At 50.9% G+C, this 23,031-nt stretch overlaps 1 protein-coding gene across 4 annotated transcripts in view; it reads right to left on the bottom strand.

Annotated features, from left to right (window-relative positions):
- Positions 1–1,042: 1,042 nt before the first annotated feature.
- The window catches only part of MDGA1 (MAM domain containing glycosylphosphatidylinositol anchor 1), a 140,066-nt gene continuing 118,077 nt past the window's right edge, over positions 1,043–23,031 (bottom strand). For all 4 annotated transcript variants that reach the window (XM_027454015.3, XM_027454014.3, XM_013108791.5 and 1 more), the window contains exons 15-17: positions 11,349–11,479; positions 10,636–10,744; positions 1,043–9,368 (exon numbers count right to left, since the gene is read on the bottom strand). In XM_027454015.3, coding sequence (XP_027309816.2) covers positions 9,277–9,368; positions 10,636–10,744; positions 11,349–11,479 — 332 coding nt within the window. In that variant the 3' untranslated portion in view covers positions 1,043–9,276. The remainder of the gene's footprint in view (positions 9,369–10,635; positions 10,745–11,348; positions 11,480–23,031) is intronic.

Here is a 23,031-nt window from a genome sequence, read left to right on the forward strand (position 1 = left end):
ACAGAGCACCTTGCAGGAGCAGCCTGGACCTCAATCTAGTTTCAAATCTGCTGGCACATCCTCCTCTCCCACTGGGAAGGATTGCAGCATAAGCCCAGGTCCAAGTCAGTGTGGAGGCTGTGAGGATGACTGCAGATGGGGTGTACGGCACAAATTAAAGTGTGAAGTCTGGGGTATTCTTGATGGTGATACCCTGTATGGGAGAGCTAGGGACCCTGCTTTTAAAGTGTGAGTGTCATTTTATGGCAGACAACATGCTGAAAGTTGGGAGAGCTTCTGCAGAGCCCCATTGTTAGGACATCTCAGCCAGGTGGAATTAACAATTAATGAGAAAAATACACAATGACAAGGCACTGGGAGAGCCCTGACTTTCTCCAGGCAGTCCTAGATGTCAGAATCATACCGGTAGAAGTGGAGGGTATGGCTGTAGCTTAACCAACCCTATGATAAGCTCTTATAGTGATATCTCTTTTTACTAAAACCTTGATGTTGGGATGAAATATTTTTTAAGCCAGGTTCTTGCTCCTGAAGCCCTGAAGACCTCTGTGCCATAAAGAAGACACCTTCAGCCAAGAACATCTCAGGCATTGCATGGACCACAACCAGCACAGCCCATTCCCTTAGGGGCCCATGAAATAGCCAGGCCCATGCTGGAGACCCCAGGGTGCAAGGCAGTACTGGAGGTTGGAAGCAGAGGTTTGGATAAGGCAGCAGCAGTGTAGGATATAAGGACATCAGGGAGGGCTTTTTGCAGCTCACTCTGTGCCCCTTCACACGGCGGCCCCAGTGCTGGCAACCCCAAACCTGTCCACATCGTATCCCATGCCCAGTCACCATGCAGAGGTTTGAGCAAGAATAAGAAGCCTTCCCCAGGGACATAACCAGGAAAAGTCAAAGGCCAAACTTCAGCATGTCCCTTGGTGTCAGGCAGCAAGAGCAGCTCCTCCCTGCCGCAGCCACCATGAACAGAAACCAAAGGCTGCATCCCTGTCCCCTGGTCTCCATCCCAACCCGGCACAGACGGACACGCAGGCTCACCCGCTGGGGTACTGCAGCTTTATTCGAATGAAACAATCCACGCTGAGAGTCTATAGGTTACACGGCGGGCGCGTCGGGGTTTGGGGGGGGTGGGAGGTGGACGAGGCAACGCTTATAAAACATCTCACCCTGTTTAAAAGGTTCGGTTCAGTCCCTTTGTGCTTTGTGCTTTGAACGTTGCGGACGTCTGGGTGTCGTGGCGGCGACAGGGCCCCGGCTCTGCTCGGCGGCAGAGGCAGCACCCTACGAGATGTGGAGCGGGACGGGACAAGACGTGGTGGCGATGAGGAGGCAGGTGGAGGCTCTGTCCCAGGGCCCCCACCCAGGATGCCGATGTGAAAAGAAACAGGCGACACCAGAGGACCCCCCCTTTCTCCGTGGTATCCCCAAATACACAGAGTCTGTGCACAGCTCCTTTCGGGGGGGTGTTTCTGGGTGCTTCCGTCAGGTCAACACATACTTTCTACTGGCCTTGGCAACCTGGAAGCATGAGAGGGGTGGCATCTTGCTGGCTCTGGATCCCACTGAAGTGGCTCACTGTTGGGCCTGAGCTGGTTCTCCCTGCCCCTTGCAAGCTGAGGACGGGATTTTGGTGTGATCCCCATCTATGGGATCCAGGGATGATCTGCTGCTGGTCTCTCCAGGCTGGAAATGAAATGCCTGGTGAGGGTGAGTTTGGGGTAGGAGGATGGAGTGAGGAAGAGTGTGGGAAGCACTGCCTGATGCTCACCTCTGGCCACAGCTGCTGCCCCGTGAGGCAGTCGCATACTGGGTGACAGCCCCTTTCCTCCTCTGTGTGCGTTGTAATACAGGCAGGATGGTTCTGGTTGGGAAAAAAGACCCAAGTGAAACCATCCAGCACCAAATCTCCCACCCCATCTAGACACAGGGGACTGTCTCCATGCTGTTAGGCAAGGGCTATGACCAAAAGCACAAAGAAGAGCCAAGTATCTGTAGCATCCCCAGCTTTTTGGGAATGTCCTGAGAGATGGATGCATGTCGTGGAGCCCTCTGGGGTTAGAGGGTAGATATAGATGATCCCAAGAGCCATGAAAACAGGCCAAGATCATCTACTTGAAAGCACTGGCACTAGGCCCCTTTACCCAGAGCTGATGCCACCAGTTACACCAATGCACTGAGAAGCTAGGGCTGGGGAGCAGAAGAGGACAAACAGCAAGGCTTGATAAGAGCAACAGGTCACCTCCAGCAAACTCTGGGAGAGTCTTGTCCCAGGACGTTACGTACCAAGGGGCCCCTAGGAAACAACCAGATAAATGCACAGGAAAGCTCCTTTGCTCCGCTTCCCCCACCAGCATCCGAATTCCCCAGGGAACCTTCCAGTGGCAGCAAGGAATTGATTTTCCCCTCTCACCACAACCTAGGTGCTGTCTGAGCCCACCGTGCCATTACAGCCTCTGCTGGCTGTTGCTCTGTGTTTACTGGTACCAGTAACCAATTCCCAGGACCAAGGCCCAGTGGGACAAGATATATACCAAATGTCCCCACCTTGGAGGGCGCTCAGCACCTTGCCCGAGGTGCTCAGCACAGGATCAGGCACTTGAGGGGGAACATCTGCAATCACCTCCTGGGCTGGCTGAGGGATGGGTTGACCCACCCGGAGACCTGCAAAGGGTTCGAGTGTGGCCAGTGGGAGAAGGGAAAGCTGGGAAGCTGCTGCATCCAGAAGAGGTTTTTAAGTCCTTTCTCCTCTCTACTGCATCACTGGCAGCTGCTGCACACCCACACCTCTGTTTGCAGTCCCGATCTTTTCACATGCTGCTAAGATGATGCACCTCACCAAAACTGGACCTACACTGTGCAAGCAACTCCTGGAGACACCTTCATCTCAATGCCATCTTATTATCACAGCACCAAAAGAAAACCAGCTGGTGCCTGCCAGCAGGGGCTGAGATGCAGGTGGGGAGGTGGGGCAGCTCTCTTGGAGCTGTGTGGGCTCAGCCTGCACGCAGAGCAGCTGTAATGCTGGGGGCAAAGAAGTTGCTGCTCACCCCCCTGCCTGAGCAGGACTGCCAACGCCTGGTGTATTTCAGCTCCGACCCAGTTCCTGCCTGTGCTGATGAACTTGTGCCACAGGTATGCAAGTTTTGACCATCCAGGAGTAAATCCTCGCGGTAACAGCTGGGTTTTATGCAACCGAAAGCCACGCTGCTGCCTAGATGGCAAGACCAGAGCCCAGCTCCTTCTGCCAAAGGAGACCAGGAGGAACGCAGAGATGCTGATGCAGGGTGGCAGAGCAGGCAGTTACCCTTCAGCAGGCTCAGTGCTTAGCCAAGGACTGGCTGTTATCACATCAACCACCGCCAGCAGAGCAGCCAGCCCTGGGCACCAGCCCTGCTGTGGGGAATGGCACTGTGTGAGGGCTGTCCAGCTGTGCTATGCTGCGTCCAGGCCACCCTGGGGGTAAAAAATCCCACTGCAAGCCAAGCACTCATAGCTAAATCAGCCTTTAGGGCAGGAGTCAATGGAAGCATAAAATTGTGCCTCCTTCCACAGCAGCAAGTGGTTTATAGGCCATCCCCAAGCTATACAAAAAAGCGCAGACCTTCCCAGGTCTCCACACAAAAGCTATTTGCCCAGCTCTCCCTGCCAGCAGAGACAGCTTCTCCCTTGCTCCTGTTCCTTTGCAGCTTCCCCAGGGCTTTTCACCATTGCAGTGGTACAGGTTCAAGCTGGGCAATCTGATCTAAGGGCTTTTCTTTCTTCTCCTTCACCTACCATCCAAGCAGCTGCAGAGCTGAGCCTGCTGCCTGCCACCACTGAAAACAAGAGCAATGCAGTGTGGAGCCTTCTTTCCTTTTCACAATTAATGCCATCATGCCCTGGCTCATCCTCTCAGCCATCCTTGGCGCTGTCATGAGCCCTCTTTTTCCCATGGGAAGACAGGATGTGACCTTCACAAGGTCCCTGATGGAGCCAACACATGCCCTGAAGTCCTCTTGTCTTTCTGCTCCATCACCAGCACCCAGGCAGCCCCAGCAGCCCTGTGCCAGATGGAGATGGAGATGGAGGGAGCCAGATGGAGAAGGTGACCACACCAGGCAGTGAGCAGCCACCTGAAGACCCCAGAATCCCCCGTGATGGGCTGGGTGGTTGCAGACAATCAGGCAAACTGGCACGTGTCTTGCTCCAAAGGGGTGACTGCTGAAAAGCACATATATATCACAGCTACCAATTGGGATGCTGAGTGTACTGGGGCTATTCAGCTCCCTGCTGGAAACCACCAGCCGCCAGTTATTACCAGGGAGTGTAAATTGGGTCCTGTTAAAATGCAATTTCCAGAGCTCTCCGGGACTTGTTTTTCTGCAAATGCCTTTTGTCTGCATTAAATGCCTTCCCAGGCTGAGCAGGATGAGCAGGTAATAGTGGGGCCAAAGTAAAACACACATGGAGGCAGCACCTGGCTTTCCCAGCAGCCTGCATGGGGTCGTGCTGCTATTTGCCCGGTGGCTCCGCAGTGCAGGGTGCACCCGCATTGAAGGCAGCCTGGAAGAGACAAGATGCCCTGAGCAGTTCAGATCCCTGCCAAAGCCATGAGGGCGAGAGATGGCTTCTCTCTTGCACAGCAGACACTCACAGTGCAGCTCCTGTCCCCATCAAAGGCAGCATCCTGCTCCCTGGGCGCAGAGCTGGGCATCACCTGGGGGCGATGACGGATGAAGGAGCCCCTGGCTATTCCCACAGGCAGAACTCCCTGCCTGAGCCCTGCTGAGGGATAGAGGGGAGCAGGGATTCCTCCTGCTGGCACCTTGCACAGGGGTGGGCGCAGCCTGGAGGCAAGGCTGAGGGCAGTGATGGAGGGATGCTGATTGGTGACTGTCCCGGCCGGCTGGGTGCCCAAGAGCAGAGTGGTTCTCCAGGTGCGGAGAGGGAGGGACAGGCTGGGGAGGGGGCTCCCTGCCCTCCCTGCGGCACTGCTGCATTTCCACGTCATTCTGGAGGAGTGCACCCGCAGGACTTTGTACAGAGAGAAATCAGATTTCCATACTTCGAACAGCAATGGAGAGCGGAACACAATTTGTACGGCGTTTACTATTCTCGTTCATACAACCACAAATTATCCTTGCAGGAGATTTTCCAGCCTAAACACCTGAACACCCCCCCCACCACCACCACCACTGTTCCCCTGATCGCCACCCTACCTCCTTCCAGAACAAAACCACCTCCCAGAAGCCGGGCTCCCCGTCGCTGCGGGGCAGACCAGGCGCGCCGTGCCCACCCGTGCAGCTCAGGAGCTGCCGAGCCATTCACACGCTCCGCGCCGCGCTGAGATTTGTCACGGAGATGAAACATCTTTTCGCTCCCGTACGGCCGGGAAGAGCTGTGCTCAGGCATTCCGAATTACTTAACTTCGCATCAAATGAAACACATTTGCTCCCTCGCTTTCCAGCGGCTGATCTACGTGGGAGAAAAATAGGCTATTACTACTACCAGCCGGGAGCTGCTCCTCGGAGCAAGTAGTAGGAATTTGTATTTGTGTTGCTAAAAGCCATTGATTAAAGTCCTGTTGATGACCTGTTATTGGGACTTGCATCAAAACGTGGAAAATTATAATACAAAAACTGTATTTTTTTTTCTTTTCAGAATACAATGAACAACTACAAAAAGAGGTTTCAAATGAAAGTTTCTTTGTAAGCCCCGCTTGTAACTACACAGTAGCAGTCACTACTTCTAATATCTACAGCTTATACCCAGGAGCCTGCACACTCACATATTTTCTGTTTTATACTCTGGAAAAAAAAGAAAAAAAAAAAAGAAAAAAAAAAAAAGAAATGGAGTATATATCGGCTAACACCCACACAGCATTCTTCCTAATGTATTTCTACAACTACCAAGCAGAGGTCTCCTTGTAAATAAAAGCAGTCTCTTAAATTTATATTGCACTTTTCTTCTGCAGGGACTTTCATTCTATGTACAGGAATAATCTCCACCATCACTGAAATGCAGCCACTTCTGGAGCGGAATAAAGCAGCTACTCGATAGGCACACAGCAACATAAAACATCAGGGAGAGAAACATAATGTACCCAGTTGGGACTGCAACAGATATTTAAGAAGACAGTCTGTAATTAAGTTTAAGGACAGTTATTTAGCCAGAACACTGCGAATAGTGTGAGGGGGTCTTTAATTGCGAGGGGTAAGGGGCATGGCTTTATGTCTCACCTGGGGTGCATTACCTCCTCGAGAAGAATTGCCCCCTCAAGCATGGGGCTGGGGTAGCAAACCCCAAATACCACTGCCCTTGGAGAGCAGGGATGGAGCCTTCCCCTCCACCACAGCACACACACACACGCACAAACAGACCCCCTCCATCGCTGCACAGCTTCTCATCCTTGCTGCTGAAGTGCCTCTTTCCTCTACTACGCTCTCTCTGCACACCTGCCAGGGAAATGAGGTCCTTCCTTTCTTCCTCGGTACTTCTGACAAGCCGAGGCACTTGGGTTAATGACTTTCCCCCAAACTCGCCAGCAGCTGCTTTCAAGCCAGAGGTAAAGGAGAAGAGCTCTAAGTGGGAAGGGGCTCCCTGAGACTGTTTCTGAAGCTGCTGTGCTGGCAAGAGGCACGCCTGCTCCTGGCAGCAGGAGAAGGCTTCACCTCTGGCTGGGGCGAGCTGCTGGATCTGCCCTGGACCCATGGCCACGGGTCAGCTTGTGAGGCATTTACACCCTTCCTCGCAGGTATGTTCCACCAGTGCTGGAGCAAGGCCATGAGGGGCTCTGCCTCAAGGCCTAGGAGTTGCCCTGAGCTCTTGCCAGGGGCAGAGTGATGAATTCTGGCCTCCAACAAACACGGAGGACAGGAAGAGAAGAGCAATGGACGGAAAGAGCTCAGCTAAAAGATGACAAGGGCACTGATTGCCTGTGAAAATGGCAACAGACAGCAAGAAGCTGAGTTGCTCTAGGCACACACAACATCCCATAGCGCTGCCTGGCCCTGGGAGAGTGCCACAGATCTTCTGGTCAGATATTCAGTGTGATCAAGGTCTGGGCTCTGGAGGGAGGAACGGAGACAGAGCAGATGATAGGGATCATTCCTGGAAGTGGAGAAGAGCAACAGGAGCAAGGCCCTCTCATCCCTTTCACCTGTCTTGCAAGGCCCCCTGTGAAGGAGTTCCCCTTGTCCCTCAGAGCTGTTGCCCTTTTCTCTCTCCAAAGCTGGATGGGAGGTGTTAGTGCAGAGGAACTCCTGCCCAGGAGCAAAGAGAGCTGGGTTTGAGGACTTCAGACTGCATTTCTTGGGAGTGAAACAGAAGCTTTTCCCCTCCATCTGTGGAGAAAAGGAGGCACCAGCCGTTTCCAGAAGCTGAGCAGCGCAGGAGGCAGCCAGTACATTCAGGTGGTTTTGGACAAACACAGCTGTCTCAGGGAAGCTGATGTGGTCATTAGAAATGGGGAGAGAGCCATGGGTACGGGGGGTGGTGAGGGAGCTCATTGTACATCTGTGGTGCCCTGGGTGTGGAGTTCAGGTGGGGTGCCCCTTAGGGGGAGAAATCCTGTTTATATAGCAGGCTGGTAAGCCCCAGTCCACAGCACTATGGGGCCAACTCTGTCCCGTGCAGGGAGCCAAATCATGCCCAGAGCTGCTTCCAGTAGCAGCAAGGCTCTCACAGTGCTGGGCAGTCCCTTCTCCTGGGGCTTCACCTGAAGCAGCATGTGCCTCCACCCTGAGCAGGCCAGGTCTGCTGCAGAGACACCAGCTTTACCCCTTCCTGATGCCAGCAGAAAGAAGACGAAGCCCCCACTCCCTGTTTGTTCCCATGTGTCTCAGGGACAAACAGCAGCAGAGCTCAGCACGAGTCCCTTTTTCTAGTCCAGCTTCCTGCCTCCATCCTTCCTTGGGGCACTTTCCTGCCTGTCCCACCTTGCAGCTCCTCAACCTATTTCATCGCCAGTGGGAGCAGAGTAGCCCTAAGACTGCACGTGCTGACAAAACCCAGCCACCTCTCCCCTGAGCAGCGGTGCTGTTGCCACATTTCACAATCTCTGCAGATAAGGCCTCAGCAGTTTTCTGACCAGGGGCTGCCTCGTGGGCACGGGGCCTGCTGCTTGGCAGGAGGAGGTTGAGATGCCTGACCTTTCCCATAACCCAAAACACTTGAGCGTTGGGGAGTTAGGCAAAGGAATTAAAGATTATAATAAATAACTAATGAGACAGACAGAGAAGCAATCCTGGGCTTAGGGCTGAGGCGGCTCGTATCCCAAATTAAGTCTGGGGAAGCCAATGTGCAACAGCTTCCCCCTTCCCATCCCACCCCACCCCACCCCAGCGCATTCCTCAGCCCTGCTGAGAGACCTTTCTGTCTGCAGCTCAGACCTGCTCTCACAGCTTCTCCATCCAGCCGGAGGTGCTGAGAGAGGGAACGAGGCTGAGGCCAGCACCACGGCCGGCTCCAGCCGGGCCTCCCCCACCCCTGAGCACGGTCCATGGGATGGGTCCATTCCTGCTCCGTCTTCTTCAGGCCGCCGGGCGAGAAGCACAGAGAGGTGGGGACAGGACGGCAGCGCGAGCCAAAGCAAACCACACTGGGTGTAGGGAGGGGCAATTAAATACATGGGAGCCTGGAGGATGAGGGTGGATGGAGACACTGAAGCACATGCGGACAAGGCAAGGTGCTCCGGCCGCTGGCATGTGGGGCTACCGCTGCGGTGCTGCAGGGCAGCCCCAGCCAGCAGGGGAGCACGGGGCGCCGAGGGGAGCACTGCGGTGTGTCGTCCACGAAGCCGTGGGCTCTGCAGTAAAGAAGGTAACTGTTCTGGTAGAAATTTGTGCTTTAATATATTTTTTGTTTGTTTGTTTGTTTAAAACAAGTTCCCACTTCCCTGAGGAAGCCCTGTCCGACATTCCCGAGGAACCATGGGGGTGTTTTTTTTCCTCCTTTAGTTGCTCTTCACATTTCTTCATTCCTATTTTTTGTCTTTCATTCCTTCTTTCCTGTTTTCTGTTTCTTTCCTTCCTTCCTCTCTTTCTCTCACTCTCTTGTGCACGTGCTTTTTAAAAAAACCTTGTCTTTATTTTTTAAATTTTGTTTTAGACATTACGACTTTCTCAAGGAGTGCTCCAGTTCTGAGCCAGATCCCTTTGCGTGGTCATGCCTGTCAGTCTTTGGTAACGTATGGACACTTTGGTGTGCCAGTGAGGAGGGGAGGAAGAGGAGCAGAGGTGGCTGAGTAGGAAAGGAGCAGGAATGTCTCGGTCCGAAGACAGGAGCGCTCGCTTGCCATCATCTGAGCAGCACGTAAAGGAAGAAAGTCAATGGGCCACAAAGACAAGGGCTGTGCAGGGCTGGGACACCATTTCCTGGAAGAGCAACCGCTGCCAGCCAAGGAGAGAGAAAGAGAATTAGTGATGGGACAGAGACAGACCTCATCAAACACGTCAGTGCACATCAGTGTCACCACCTCTCCTCCCACCCCAAACCACAAAGCACATCTCAGATCTAATGAAAGTTCTTTATACCCTTCCCTGGACATTTTCAAGGCTTCCCAATTTTATTTTCTTTCCAGCAGGGGTGAAAATGCTGAATCTTGGTTACTTTTGCAATCCAACCTTCCTCTCTTTCTCAGAAGATTCAACTTGAGCCAAAAAAAAAGTTCTGCTTGTGGTTTGGTTGGAGCTTGGCCATGCTAGGCTGAAACAGATCTTTAACTGCACTGAAAATTTGGACATTTTTGGGGTGTTCTGCCTGTTTTGATGTTTTTTTTTTTTCCCCTTCACCTTTGGAACTAAGAAAATTGTTGACAGAAACTCTTTCTCAACATTATTTTTCCTTTTTCTTTCAAAATAAATAAATCAAACCATGCTTGCAAATCTCTGGCTTGCATACAATGGACATCAGCTCTCCTGCCTACCTGGGGCATGTTACTGAGGGCACAGTCAGGACTAAGGCATGGGACACACCAGTGATTCCTACCCCGGGACTAACATCTGCATACTGATTGTGCACCTTGCTATGGCTTCGACCTCAGTGAGATGGGGCTGTCTCATTTCCTGGAAAGCCGGCACCAGGAAAACGTGGATGTGAGCTAAGCACCATTGTCAGGGTAAGGAGGGAGGTGATATTTAGCTCAGGTAGCTTGCTCCCATCACTCATGTGATACCCTGCCTGGCCATGCCTCTCTGCTCAGAGGGCAATGGGAAGAAGAACAGCACTCCTTGCTCCAGGCCACAAGAGGCAGATTTTTTTTCCTGGATAAAGGTTGACTTAACCCTGCAGAAGCCCTTTAGCACTTTCCCTTTCCAAAGCCGCCATACCTAGGGCTTCCAGGAAATTAAATATTGCAGAAGCTTTTAGCAGCCTGGGGGCAACACCTCCAACCCAACCTACTGGCATGGACTTCAGCATGCTGGTGTCTCCTACAGGATCCAGTTGCTCCTCTGAGCTCTTGCTGACTCACTGCTATAAAGAATGAGTTCAAGGGTCTGACAGGGCCTCTCCTATCTTCTGTTGGAGGAGCTGACCATCTTGTTGGGTCCCATCAGTACATTCCTGTGCTGTGAAAGGAGCTATACATCCCTAGCACATGCATTCACGTCTGCACCCCCACCGGCTGGTTTTCCCCTGAGGCACACACACTCTCACCCTTGTTTGGTCCAATTGGCTTCCTCGGACAGTCCCCCTTTTTCAGAGTGACATCGTCGATGGCAATGTCCCCCTCGTAGCTCGTGCCCCGGACACCTTCAAAGATGATCTGCAACCAGAGCACGGGGCAGAGCCCCCTGTGAAGCTGCGGAGGACCTGCTCCCTTCCCATGCAGGGGGAACAGCCTCACTGTGGGGCTCTGCAGGGACAAGCAGGGCACAGACCAGCCCTTACCAGTCCCCCAGTGATCGACTCCCCCTATCTCTCCAGCACCCACAGGATTTGGAGGGCTGAGCCCCATAGCTTAGTGGGTCAACCCCCGTGTGCTTTGCATCTGCAGAGTCAAAAAATGAGCATGTAGAGTTTTGCTTTATTTAGTATGTTACATGAGCAAACCCAGCACTGAATAGCACTCACAAGAGTAACTAAATCCTTATTTATTATTTTACAGTACCCAAAAGTGTGCTGGGCGTTTTGCCACAGTACCACATCTTACCAGCCTGCACAGCCCCAGCTCTCACAAACAACCCTACAACAGCCAAGTACCCTGTTGGGCAAAGGCACCGGCAATAAAACATCCAGTAACAAAGCCACACACTTGTCTGTTACTTATAAATGATTTGTCGAGGGGATACAGCGTGCCCAGTCCACATTCACAGGCTGTCCTATGGTCCTAAACCAGAGGCACCGTGGGGATGGGCTCTTATACTTACCTGGAAGGGTCCTGGCGGGTTGATGGGCACGTGAGCTTGCTGCCACATGTTCCCCCTGTTCCCGCTGAGTGACCACACCTGGGTGTCGATGGCCCGCTTGTTCCGCACACGAACCAGCAGATTCAAGGAGCCTGTAGGGGAGAAACCGGGCGCTGGTGACAGGGGGCATGCAGGAAACCCAGCCCAATGGGCTGATCCTCGGCGTAGCTCTTTCTCCTGGGTTGACCTGCATGTCCCACTGGCAATATTTCAACCACCTGGGCTATTCAAGGGAGGATACAGACCCTGATGAAGACAAAGAGGACCTGATGAGGAAGAAAGAGTCTGTGGCATGGCTGATGTGGTCTTGCACAAGAAGTGGGTGGCAGAAAAGCTTGCTGCAAGGGACTTCCAGAGAGGTCCTGTTCAACCTCCTGCCTGAAGCTGTTTCCTGAAATTCTCTGAGGACAACAGCTTTTCTGAATGTCCAACATGAACCTTCAACGCTGCCATGTGTGGCCACTGTTCCCTGTTATATTGTCACATACTACCGGTAAGAGTTTGGACCAGTTATCTTTGTAATTACCCTTCAAATAGTCAGGGGCCAAGGGCTGATAGCAGCCTCCTCTTCACCAGACTGAGCAAGTTCAGCTCCTATGACCTCTCTTCTCCAGGACATGTGCTCCTGGCCCTTGACCAGCCTGATGCCTCTCTGATGGACCCACACCAGTTCCTCCACATCCTACTTGAACTGGGGAGGCCAGGACACACGTTCCCCTCTCTACATTCACCACTAACACCTGGCACATGCAGCCTACAGCCTTCTCCTTGCTCTCTGGCCATTAGAAATGTGACCCATGTCCTCAGCAGCCACTTGCTTCCCATCCCAGCCCCCAGGTTTCAGAGGGACACAAACACTCCGTGAATCAGCACTGGCTTTAGGCCCTTGCAATCAAAACAATTCCCCAAAGGTTTTGTCTACCATTAAAACAAAAACAAAGCCAACAAATCTCAAAGCGTTTTCAGTTTTCGCTTTGAAAAGTGTCACACCCCCCCTACACTCCATCCACAAATGAAACTATCTGTTTACCTTTCTGTAGTGTCTTTTCAGCAATCCTCCCCAGCTGACTGTTTTTTTGTTTGTTTGTTTGTTTTTCCTTTTCTGAAAACATTTTTAAACATTCATTTGGGGTTGAACTGAAACACTTTTTTTTTTTTTTCAATTCAGCTGGTGAACCAAAAAAATCAATCATGACTCTATGGTTGTTCATCAGTGTTTCTGGTCTCATACCCAGACGTATTACCTCTGAGAGCAGAGAGGCAATAACAGCCTTTACTTAGGTGTCCTTAGTCTGTCTGTGCTTGGGATGCTGCTTTCCCACCTGGTGCACTTTTCTGAAAGGCAGCAGGGAATGGTCAGGTGAAGGGGTAGGGAAAGAGGCTTTCCTAAATAACGTCCTTCCTATACAATACCCTGAAATTCTTCTTGGCATGTCAGCCCTGGGGTTACTGTGTGAAGGACAAGGACATGGAAGTACCCCTGTCAAGTGCCTGGCTGTCAGAGAGCGAGATACATTACAGGGAGTTCAGAGATGCACAATAAAGATGATTAAATGTTTAGATTCTGAGTGGCTGACTTACAAGAAAAGGTTAAAAGAATGAAATATGTGTATAATTTAGTGAACTGAGAAAAGACGGGCATGGTTATTGACTGGAAATATTCAGAAGCTCTAGCATTAATGCTGGCTGAGAAAACCAGATGAAAGGCCTGACCAGCCAGGGAGAGGGCAGGACTGCAGGGTCTGCAGGGAAGGAGGGCTTCCTCCTGTCATCGGGAGGACATCTCACCACCTGGGATGCAGCCTGACCAGCCCACAGAGCCAACATCCCCCTTCCAATTCCTGCAAGCCAAAGGCGAGTAAGAGAAAGGGGAGAAACATCCTTCTGCCTGGAAATATCCCACTATTGATTTCCTTTCCCCAGTGGTTCTGAGTTTCCCAGCTGGGATGCACACCACAGCCCAAGGTGAGGAGAGAAATAACTTGTTTCTCTCCTGGGATCAGCTGGCACTGTGCGAGCTCAGGGACACAGAGGCAAGCAGGTGGGATCACTCTCCTGGAAATGCTATGCCTAGGATGGACAGAAGGCACCACAGGAGCCTCTGGCAAAACCAGCTTTGAGCCACTGGCTTCTTGGTGTCCTCCTTGACCTCTGGAGCTTTGGAGCAGTCTCACTGGGACACATACCTGGTCCTCACTGGGGCCTGTGGCCAAACCGGTGGCCCACGCGGGGTCTACGCAACCCCATAGATCAATGTCAGCCACAGTGTGTTCAGAGCAGCTAATTACAGAGGCCAGAGCTGGTGAGGTGAGGAACTGAGAGAGAATGAAGAATTAATGTGGAGCTGCCAGCAAGCATGGATTAAAAACAACCGCTGTCTATTCTAACCTCATTTGGGGACTTGCAGCTAGGATCTGCTGCACCAGAGCCTGGCTGAGCAGCCAGCACTGGGACAAATCAGGCGGCAAATGAACTTTGGTGCCCTAGGATAAAAGAGAAGGAGAGATAGAAAGGGACCCAGAGAAGCATCTGGAATGCAAATCAGTGCCCCCAAAGCACTGGCTGTGAATACCTGGCCTGAACCCAAACTGAGCCTGAGCATTTCCTGGCTGACAGCTCACTGTCCTTGCAGCGAGAGGAGAAAAAGTTTCAACCTTTTGGCCTCCAAATTCCCTAGTAGAACTGTTCTGAACACGAGCAGGCACTCTTCAAGTGGTTTGCAATTGGAAAGGAAGCTCCCCTATCTGCCCACAACATGCTATGTTTCACCATCCCTGTCTACACACTGAAAACTGAAGGTCAAAACAGCCAAGCAATATGCCCATGACTGTCTTACAAATCAGTCAGAGGTGCAAAGGGGGGTCAGATCTGCTGCTTGTAGCCTACGTGCAATCCCAGCTAAGTTACAAAGCCTCCCCAAGGCTGGGAAACAGCCACAAACCCTCCCTTCTCCAGTAACACTGTCACTGGGAATGTGCTTCTGGGAGACATGGCAGGGACTCTAGGCCTTCAAACTAAACAGGGGTGAAGCCCCTGTCCATATGAGCTGGGCTGACAGTGTCGTAGGTGTTAAAGAGTGCACAAGTCTTCTGCTTTAGTCCTTTCCTCCGTGTGTCTGTCTGCCACAGTCTGCCAGTCCAGCTTAATGGCATGTATCCTGGGGTGGAAGTGCCTGGAAATGAACATTCAGAACTGAGCTACAGGCAGAGCCATCTAACTTAGCAGTCCTGTGCTACAGAAAGCCCCAAGTCACCTCTCTAATTGCTCAGAGCTTCTTTATCTCTGCTTTCCAGTCTGGCCTGAAAGGCAGCTCCGTGATGGAACAAGTGCTGCAGGGCTTTGTGTTTTCCAAGGGAAAGCTTTGGGTGCAGCCCACTGCCCCAGCACCAGATGTTGTTCCAGGATCCTACTTACATCAGAATCCCTATGCAGAAAGTAGATGAAGGCTCTGGCTAAATTGGAAGGTGGAACCTATGGAGATATTGAAGTCCATAGCTCCTGACCCCTGGTGAATCCACAGGTCCCCACACCCACCTCTGTGCAATGTGGCAACATCCCTCTCAGGCCTAATTAACTCTGCTCATACCCTATGTACGTTTCAGCATGAAACACAAGTTCAGGCCAAGCCTGATGCTTGTAAGATCCCAAAGATGCTCCTCCTGGAGCAGAAATTCATCACCCAAACACCACCGTGCAGAAGGTAGGCAATGCACGGACCACTCCTGTGCGGGGACTGGGGACCCCATTCACAGCTGTGACGCTAACTGGCCACATGATCCTTAGCAAACTGCTTTCACTCTCCGTGCTTTATTCCCCTTATCCGCTGACATGACATGATGAAGGTGATGAAGAGGGATAATAACGTTCACTGGTTGAGAGGGGAATTCAGAAACATCAAATGTTTTACGAGTGCTCTAAGACCTGAGAAAGAATATACCAGAGAACAGGAATACCTGAGCTCTTCTGCCTTTCCAACAGTCAAAGGTGAAGAAAAACCAAAGTAGGACCTACCCTCCAACCCCCATGCCTCTATCAGTGAAAGGCCCTTCTGGGATGTTCTCCTATGCCAGCTGTTGCAGCCAAGTCTTTTGTCTGTTTTTGTACTAAATTCATATCCAGTTTCTTGTATCAGAGTCCAAATCCATCTGGCCAGTTTTGTCACCTCTTTGTTTAGCCATCGCCTTTTCCCCATCTCCTCCATCAGATGTGCCTGGCATTTCCTAAGGGCACACACAAAGACGGGCCATCTATCTGCTGCCGAATCTCTCCAGCTGACCAGAGGCGGGCAAACACAAGAGAAGTCCCAGGATGCCCGCAATCCTGTTGTTACTCTCCCCAAACAAGGCAATCTTCACATTTCTCTTGTAATCTGTATTATTCCTTCTCCCCAAACAAAAGCGAGAATAAAGGCCAGTGAGGAGCGATGAGGAATCAATTACAGCAGGAGCGAGCCCTGCCTTCTGCTGGCTCCCTTTAAGACCAAAGCTGGCATTTCAAGAGTGGCACGCACACAAAAGAGCACCAGCTGGGCTGCCAGATAGGGTAGCCCAAGGGATGCCTTTAAATGTTACCTTCTCACAAGAAGAAAAGGTCTCCTCTCAGTTTCCACGGGTTGGGGACTTCACTGTCACACTGAAAAGCAGCGTGGATCTGGAAGAGCTGGAAAGGCCCAGAGGGGCAGCACCATGGGCACAGGACGTGTGGGGTGGCCGAACAGGCAGAGGTTGCCTCCAGGGCTCTCTGGGGGGCAGCTGGGAGAGTGAACATGGGGTGGGAAAAGGCTGCTGCATGCAGAGTTGGGCACACAGCTCAGTTTATGAGGTTGGGGGGGAAGAGGGGATGAAATTAGCCATAAAGTGAAGGGAAGACAATGCTGTGCGCTGGGAGGCAGGGTGCTGTGCCAGGCAGAGCTCCGTGGGCTGCATCAGGAAGCTTGTCAGGATTCACAGCCAGGAGCAGGGGGTGCTGCAGGCTCAGGCTGATCTCACCACAGCTCCCTGCCACCTTCCTGCAGCATCCCAGCTCTGGGACCAGGTGTTCCCAGTCTCTATGAACTGTGAAGTTCTGTCTGCAGCCACCGTTTGGGCTTGGCACCCAACTGAAGCTGTCCAGAGAGGGGAATGCAGGGTTTGGAGCCCTGTGGAAATTCCCAGGGCATTACAACTGCATAGAAGACAAACTGAGAAGAGATGCAGAATCTGAATCGTGTCCAGTGGGGAGAGGACAGGGACACTATATAGCCTGACAGAGTCATTTGCAGACCTAATATGAGGTCTAAAGCCAGACCTTGGAGAGAAGAGCTCTTACCTCTCAAACAGGGGCTTTGAGCACTTCCTTAAGTGTGGTTTAGTGTAACACTGCTGATCACAAACTACAAGCCCAAAGCTTAGTGCAGGCAAATCCCAGGAGCGAACAAAAGTCCCCAGAAAGAATTTATTACAGCTCATAATCCCCAGAACAAATACACGCCTCTGCCTCTCTCCCCCTCTCCCTCTCTCATTTAAATGGATGTTAATGAAAAGCAGTCCGTGTCAGGCTTGTGTTCTCAGTTACAGTGCTGTGGGGGAAAGTTACTGCTCCGAGAGCCAGGAAGCAGAGAGTGGAAAAACAATCGTAGCACAGATAGAGACAGGGAAATAATATCAGCTTGTACTGAGTCATAATTTTAAGGAATGTGAGTTGCCTTCATGCCATGATAGGATGTATTTATTCCTTCACAGTCTCTAATGATGCTTCATACATTAATATATGCGGAATAAGACAGTTAAAGCCCTTCAGCTTCTTCCACCCCTGGTTACACAGAAACCTTATCTCAATGAATCTTTAATTGATCCCATCTTGGTGTGAAGGGCCCCCGTGTCCACTCACAGGGTCACTACACAGACCCCTTCCACTCCTTCAGCAACTTCAGGGAGCTTGTCAATACCAAATACACCGAGTCTTGGTCACAGTTTGGAAAGCAGGGCTATCCCAGCTCTATTCACGAGGTATCCCCTTTGGCTTTAGAGAGACTGAGCACGTTCAGAGCTGTGTCACAGGCCTGCTAATTGCTACGGGATGCTGACTTTCAGCTTCATTATGCTGGGGAGACTCTGATGAAAGGGATCGGGGGAATCACAGCCTCCAGTTCCCTGCTGTGGCTGGGACTTTCTGAGGATAAACACCAATATAGTAAGTTTTGATTGGCAATGTTTCCCCTACGGCAAACCTGTGAAAATCATTTATGTCTCGCTACAGGGAATTTTCTTGGATTTTACTGTGGATTTAAAAATCAAAGAAACAAACACATCTCCACCCCTGACCTCCTAAACCACCATCAAATGAGGATGGGCTTGAAGCAACATCCCCTGACATGGCAAAGCCAATCGCACAGATTGATCTATGATCCATCACTATCTGACCTGCCTGGCATGCATGTGAATGTTGGGATGGGGGGAACAGACCAGCAGAGAAGCAACAACACTGCAAAAAGGCAAAGTGGCCACGGGGCTGGCAACCTGAGGGTTACATGCTGCATGGAAAGGGACCTGGGGCATGCAGGCAGTGGGGTAAATGCAATGGCATGGTCGTGCCTACCTTATATGACGAGGAATGGAAGTGCTAACAGGAGGGGAGTGGGCAAGCTCCAGCTACAGCTCCTTCTCTCTAGGATATCCCCACCTGCCTGTGTGCACGGAGAGCAGATGGTGATTTGGTAGGAGCAGACTTGCAGTGGAGCTACGCTTGAGCTCCTTTGCTCATTTGATCCAAAGTCTAATTAGAGAAAGTGTTGGCACATGAAGATGAACAGTACAAGACATCCATTTTTGAAGCCATGTGTACAAAGAAAAATCCTGCCATCCCTCTTCATGGAAAATTCCCTCAGAGGTTGTTTGTGACCAGTAACAGGCTTTCCCACACGTGGACAAGAGGATGTGGATTAAGAAATTCAAAAACAGGAAAAAGAAATCTCTACATTCCATAAAGTCAAATTAATGCTGTCTCAGAAGAACAAAGGCCCACCTATTATGCAGCTGGAACAGAGCAGAGGGAGGGTTCAGAGTCTGGCATCTAAAAGATGAGAAGCAGGAGTCCTCAGGCATTTCGCCAACTCCACATCTGATTCATCATGCCATCTTGCTTAACCACATCCCTTTCCAGTACTTAAAACATGTTGCAGGGGACAACATGGACAGGCTATGTCCTTCCCCGCAGGACAGTTGAGGTGTTTGACTCCCAGCCCCAAGCCCTGCTCCATTTCCACAAGCCCTGAATGCCACCTTGGGCACCAGCTCTGCTCCTGGGTGCCAGCTCACTCTGCTGCTGCCACCCACCTGTGTCCAGCACCAGAGCCATCATGGCAAGGTGCACCAGGCCTGTCTGACCAGCTGGGTGCAAATCTGTGGGATCAGGCTAGGAGCATCTTCTGCTGAGCTGAAGGCACCCTTTGTGTTCAGTCCAGACACCCAGCCTAAGAGCCACCAGGCCCTCTGTTTGCCCACACCTCCTGGAGACCTCCTGATCCATAGATGAGAGCACCTAAATTCATCTCAAACCCCAGAACACAGTCTAGGTTATGGTCCTAAGGCCTTGCTGAGGACAGATGTCCGACCACGACTTCTAATTACATAGGCCAAGCATAAGGCAGGGTTTTGGACCTACTCTGGTGAGATGTCTGTGAAGAACTACCCAAAGGCACCAGTGCTGGTCAGCCCAGGGATTGGATCTACAGCATCCCGTCTTTCTTCCCCTCAGACATTTTTTGGGACCAAGCTGTCTGAAGGCAGCCAAGCAGTTCCTTTCCTTTCACTGTTGCTGTAGCTGGTGGTACCCAGAAGGAGACCTTAGCTGGTCTAAGGGAAAATGGAAGTACAAGGAGCATAGCACGAAGGAGATGACACGTAATTGACTTTTCCCACCAGTTCTGCAGAGTGAAGAGGCAGAGTGAGCCAGAGCTGCTGTGAGGTCTGCCTGCTCCTTGCTCACCCTCTGTTTCGCGACGTGCCCAGATGCCTCCAGGCAGACTCCTCTCTTCCCCCAGCTTTCATAACTGACCCTTTCCTCTCTGCCACCAGAGACAGCCAGCCCCTCTGTGCATCTCCTGTTCCCAGCTCACTGTGCTCAGCTCTCTGACTAGCTGCAAGGGAAGCCTGCTGCACAGACACCGCCAGGTTTAAACGAGCACTTGCAGCCCTTCTGCAGGTAGGCTTCACAAAGACCTCAGTCAGAGGGGAAGGAGCCTCTCAGAGCCCCCAGGATACAAGTGGTGTTGGGGGAGGCTTCCTGACAAAACCCCTGCAGAAGCAGATGTACTTACGCTGTCTCTTCTCTGTCCCTATTAACAGCCTATTTCCCCATCATCGCCCAGGAGCCAAGCACAGGGCAGCTGCACGGCTGCGGGGCTTGCAGCAGATGGGCTGTGTTAGTGCAGGGCCGAAGCAGGCAAGACAGCAGGGATGAGCAGCTGAGATCAAGTATTCTTCCTCTTGAACTGGAGACTCTGCTCAAAAGCTGCTCTCTGGCTTCCTCTGCCTGTCCCAAAGAAAGGCGGATGTTTAGGGCCTGGGAAGTGGGGAGGACAGGGTCCTCTCCAGGCACTGTAAGAAGGCTGTTGAGCAGGCTGTGTTCCCGGCTTTGAGGTGGGATGGATGATTATAACCACAGACTCCCTTCCCATTTCATGCCTGGCTATAATTTCCCCAAGAAACTTACTGGGGAGAGGCTGAAATGGTGAGGCTCCCAACCAGGATGTGCAAACTCCAGCAGTTCGGGTGCTGGGGTGCCTGTCACCCATGTGGGGCTCTCTTTGGGAGAAGCAGGCACTCCTGGAAGCAGTGGTGATGACTGACACTTGTTGAACATTTTTATATTTTCTGGGAAGCATTTCAATACATGTTACACAATTAAGTCTCGCTAAAGCTCAAGAACAGGCTGGGATGGTTGCACAGGTAGTGCAAGATAGTTTTGTCCCCTGCCCCCCAACTTTATCCAGTCAGAGCACCTGGGAGGTCTCTGGAGGTGCACCTGGAAAGGCCAACTTCAGCTTCCACTTGTACAAGTGTGAAACTAGATGCTGGCGAAACAGCTGATGCTCCATGGAGAATGGAAGAGTGACCTGGAAGAATCCAGACAGGCACTTAGAGCTCCCATTTTCTCTTAAGCCTCTGTAATGCTTTGTATCTACCAATTTCAGAGTCTGAATAATTGATACAACACCTGATCGTTCAGGAGATGATCAGGTTGCAGTTTATCCTTACTCAGCTTTGCACATGGCTGCAGCTGCTGTGAGCCAAGTCTGAATGGAAAGATGCTTTGCTCAGAGCCTGGAGGAAGGGAAGGGGGGTTGCAGCAGCTTCCCACAGAACAAGTAACAGTGAATTAAATCAGGTAAGCAGGAGCAAAGAAGATCTATGAGGATTCAGGGCACCTGCAAATGAGTTGGTGTCAGCGATCTGTGCCTGACATTCTCTCCAACAAATTCTGTAGTAGGATCATGGCTGGAAAATCAGCAGAAGAGGACTTTTGAAGAAGGCAACATTTCAGTGTCTGTCTGCACTGGAAACTTGATTCAGTGATGCACTGATAGGGCGGGTGGCAAGGAAAGCTGGGCATCAGTGCACACGGATTCAAGGTAATAGCAGAATGCCTGCATCGACACGAAGACACGCTGTTCATGAAATAAACAGGACAACACATATATGACTCTCTTTTCTTCTTCAAGGGTTCTTCAACTTCACGTCAAGCTCTTTGGGCTAGGGACATTTCAGTCCCACATCTGTAAGCTGTGTCAAGCTTGCTGTTGGTGCTGTTTGTAAAGTAAACATCCAGTCAAGCTGTGGACACCAGTTATTTACTGGGTTCCAGCAAGAGTAACTGAAGGGAGTTGTCTGCCCTTGGTTATGCAGGAACTTTGATTAGATGATATATTGGTCCCATCTGGCCTTAATAATCTTTAGATCTATGGCTTTAATCCAAAGCTCACTGAAGTCTTTAGAAAAGCAATGACTTCAACAGCCTTTGGTTCAGAGCCACAGTATTGAACCTACAGAGCTTGAATGACACTTTACAAATACGTAGTTACCTTGCCAGGTATTTATAATCCTTGCTCATGATCATGGTATTTGACTAACTTCCAAAAGAACCGAGCAGATACTATCAGAAGAGACCACAGTCTATCCAAAGGGTCCATACCATAGCCCACAGCAAGCTGCTTGACGACTGCACGGAACATTAGTTAAATACACATCCATTGATGGATGAATGAGTAAAGCCAAGAACCCATTTGAATAAGTGGAAAAAGAAAGGGTATAAAAAAAAATTGAATACATTTTTTCATTACAAACTGTTCACTTAGCTCTAACTGCAAGTTGTTTTCAGGAGCCTTGGGGGAAGTGAATCACACTCATTAGGAAAATCAGCCTCCCCTCAATCAATCCAATGATGTAATCTCTACCGTGTAGAAATACTGCTCTGGTCACAATGGCATGGATTTAATTAATTTTGCAGTCATATATTAGGAAAACTTTGTATCTCCTGCAAAATGCAGCTTCCTCCAGGGTGGTACCTGTATAACTGCATGCAGTAGCATGGTGCTGTATGCTCAGCCAACAGAACGCATTTATCCAGGGGGTTTGGGTGGGAACAAGGGAGCTGAGATGTTGAATATTACGAAAAGGACTTCTTCATGGTTCAGGGCACTTTTACATTGACATAGCTGGTACCTGTCAGTTTGTGTGACCTAACACCTCTCTTACTACTGTCACTTGTCAGAAACAAGAAGCAACCATGGCAGGCATCCCTGCAAACATTGTCCCCTATTGCATTCATCCACCACGACCTCTCAGACACACCTTTGCACTAGCTGCGTTATTTGAGTTGGAGAAGAGAAGCAGCAATTCAGTTTGGCAGGCCTCCCTGTCTGTGTTTCCTGCTCAGCAGGGGGGGTGTCAGTGGTGACACCACCAGCCCACAAACCTATTACCCTGGTAAAACAGCTTACGGCTTTCTTGAACTTGGATGCTGTGGCAAGTGGTGTGATCAGGGCTCATTGTTTCTGCTGACTCAGAACTAAAATCCCTTTTAATCAGTCCCAAACACTGTTCCTCACAGTAGTTTACAATTTCACTGAAAGCTTCCCATCCTGATTATACACAGGCCAGGCTTAGCTGGTGTGATCAGATAGGGGCCGTATCAGCACCAAGCTGGAACAACAGCACCTGTAACTCTCCAGGTTTTTCATAGATCTTGGATGCATCCCAGAAAATAAGCTTCTTCTCTGATTTCTGGAAGAGGGACTTGCCAAGGTAAGTCTGTGGCACTGCTAGTGCAGATAAGCGGCTTGAACTATAAAACTACAAACCAAGAGCAGGATCTTCAGACATTGTGTTTAACCAGGCCTGGCTCTCGAAGCCCAGGACCTGCCAGATTTACTAGGGGAAGCAGATTAACATTTACAGCTTGGGAGACACCCCAGGGCGGGGAGGGGTCTTTGCCCTCTCCCCTTTCAGAAACCCCATGCTATAAGCCTGTGTGCAGTCATGAGATCTTTAAAAGCACAGCAAAAATAGTTTGGAAAGGATCTGCCAGTGAGCTCACCAATCAAAAGGAGGCTAAAAATTGCTATTTGGGTCATTTGATATCACTGCTTACACATAGGTAACCCCTG

This window comes from Anas platyrhynchos, chromosome 3, assembly GCF_047663525.1.
Source record: "Anas platyrhynchos isolate ZD024472 breed Pekin duck chromosome 3, IASCAAS_PekinDuck_T2T, whole genome shotgun sequence".
Taxonomy (NCBI): domain Eukaryota; kingdom Metazoa; phylum Chordata; class Aves; order Anseriformes; family Anatidae; genus Anas; species Anas platyrhynchos.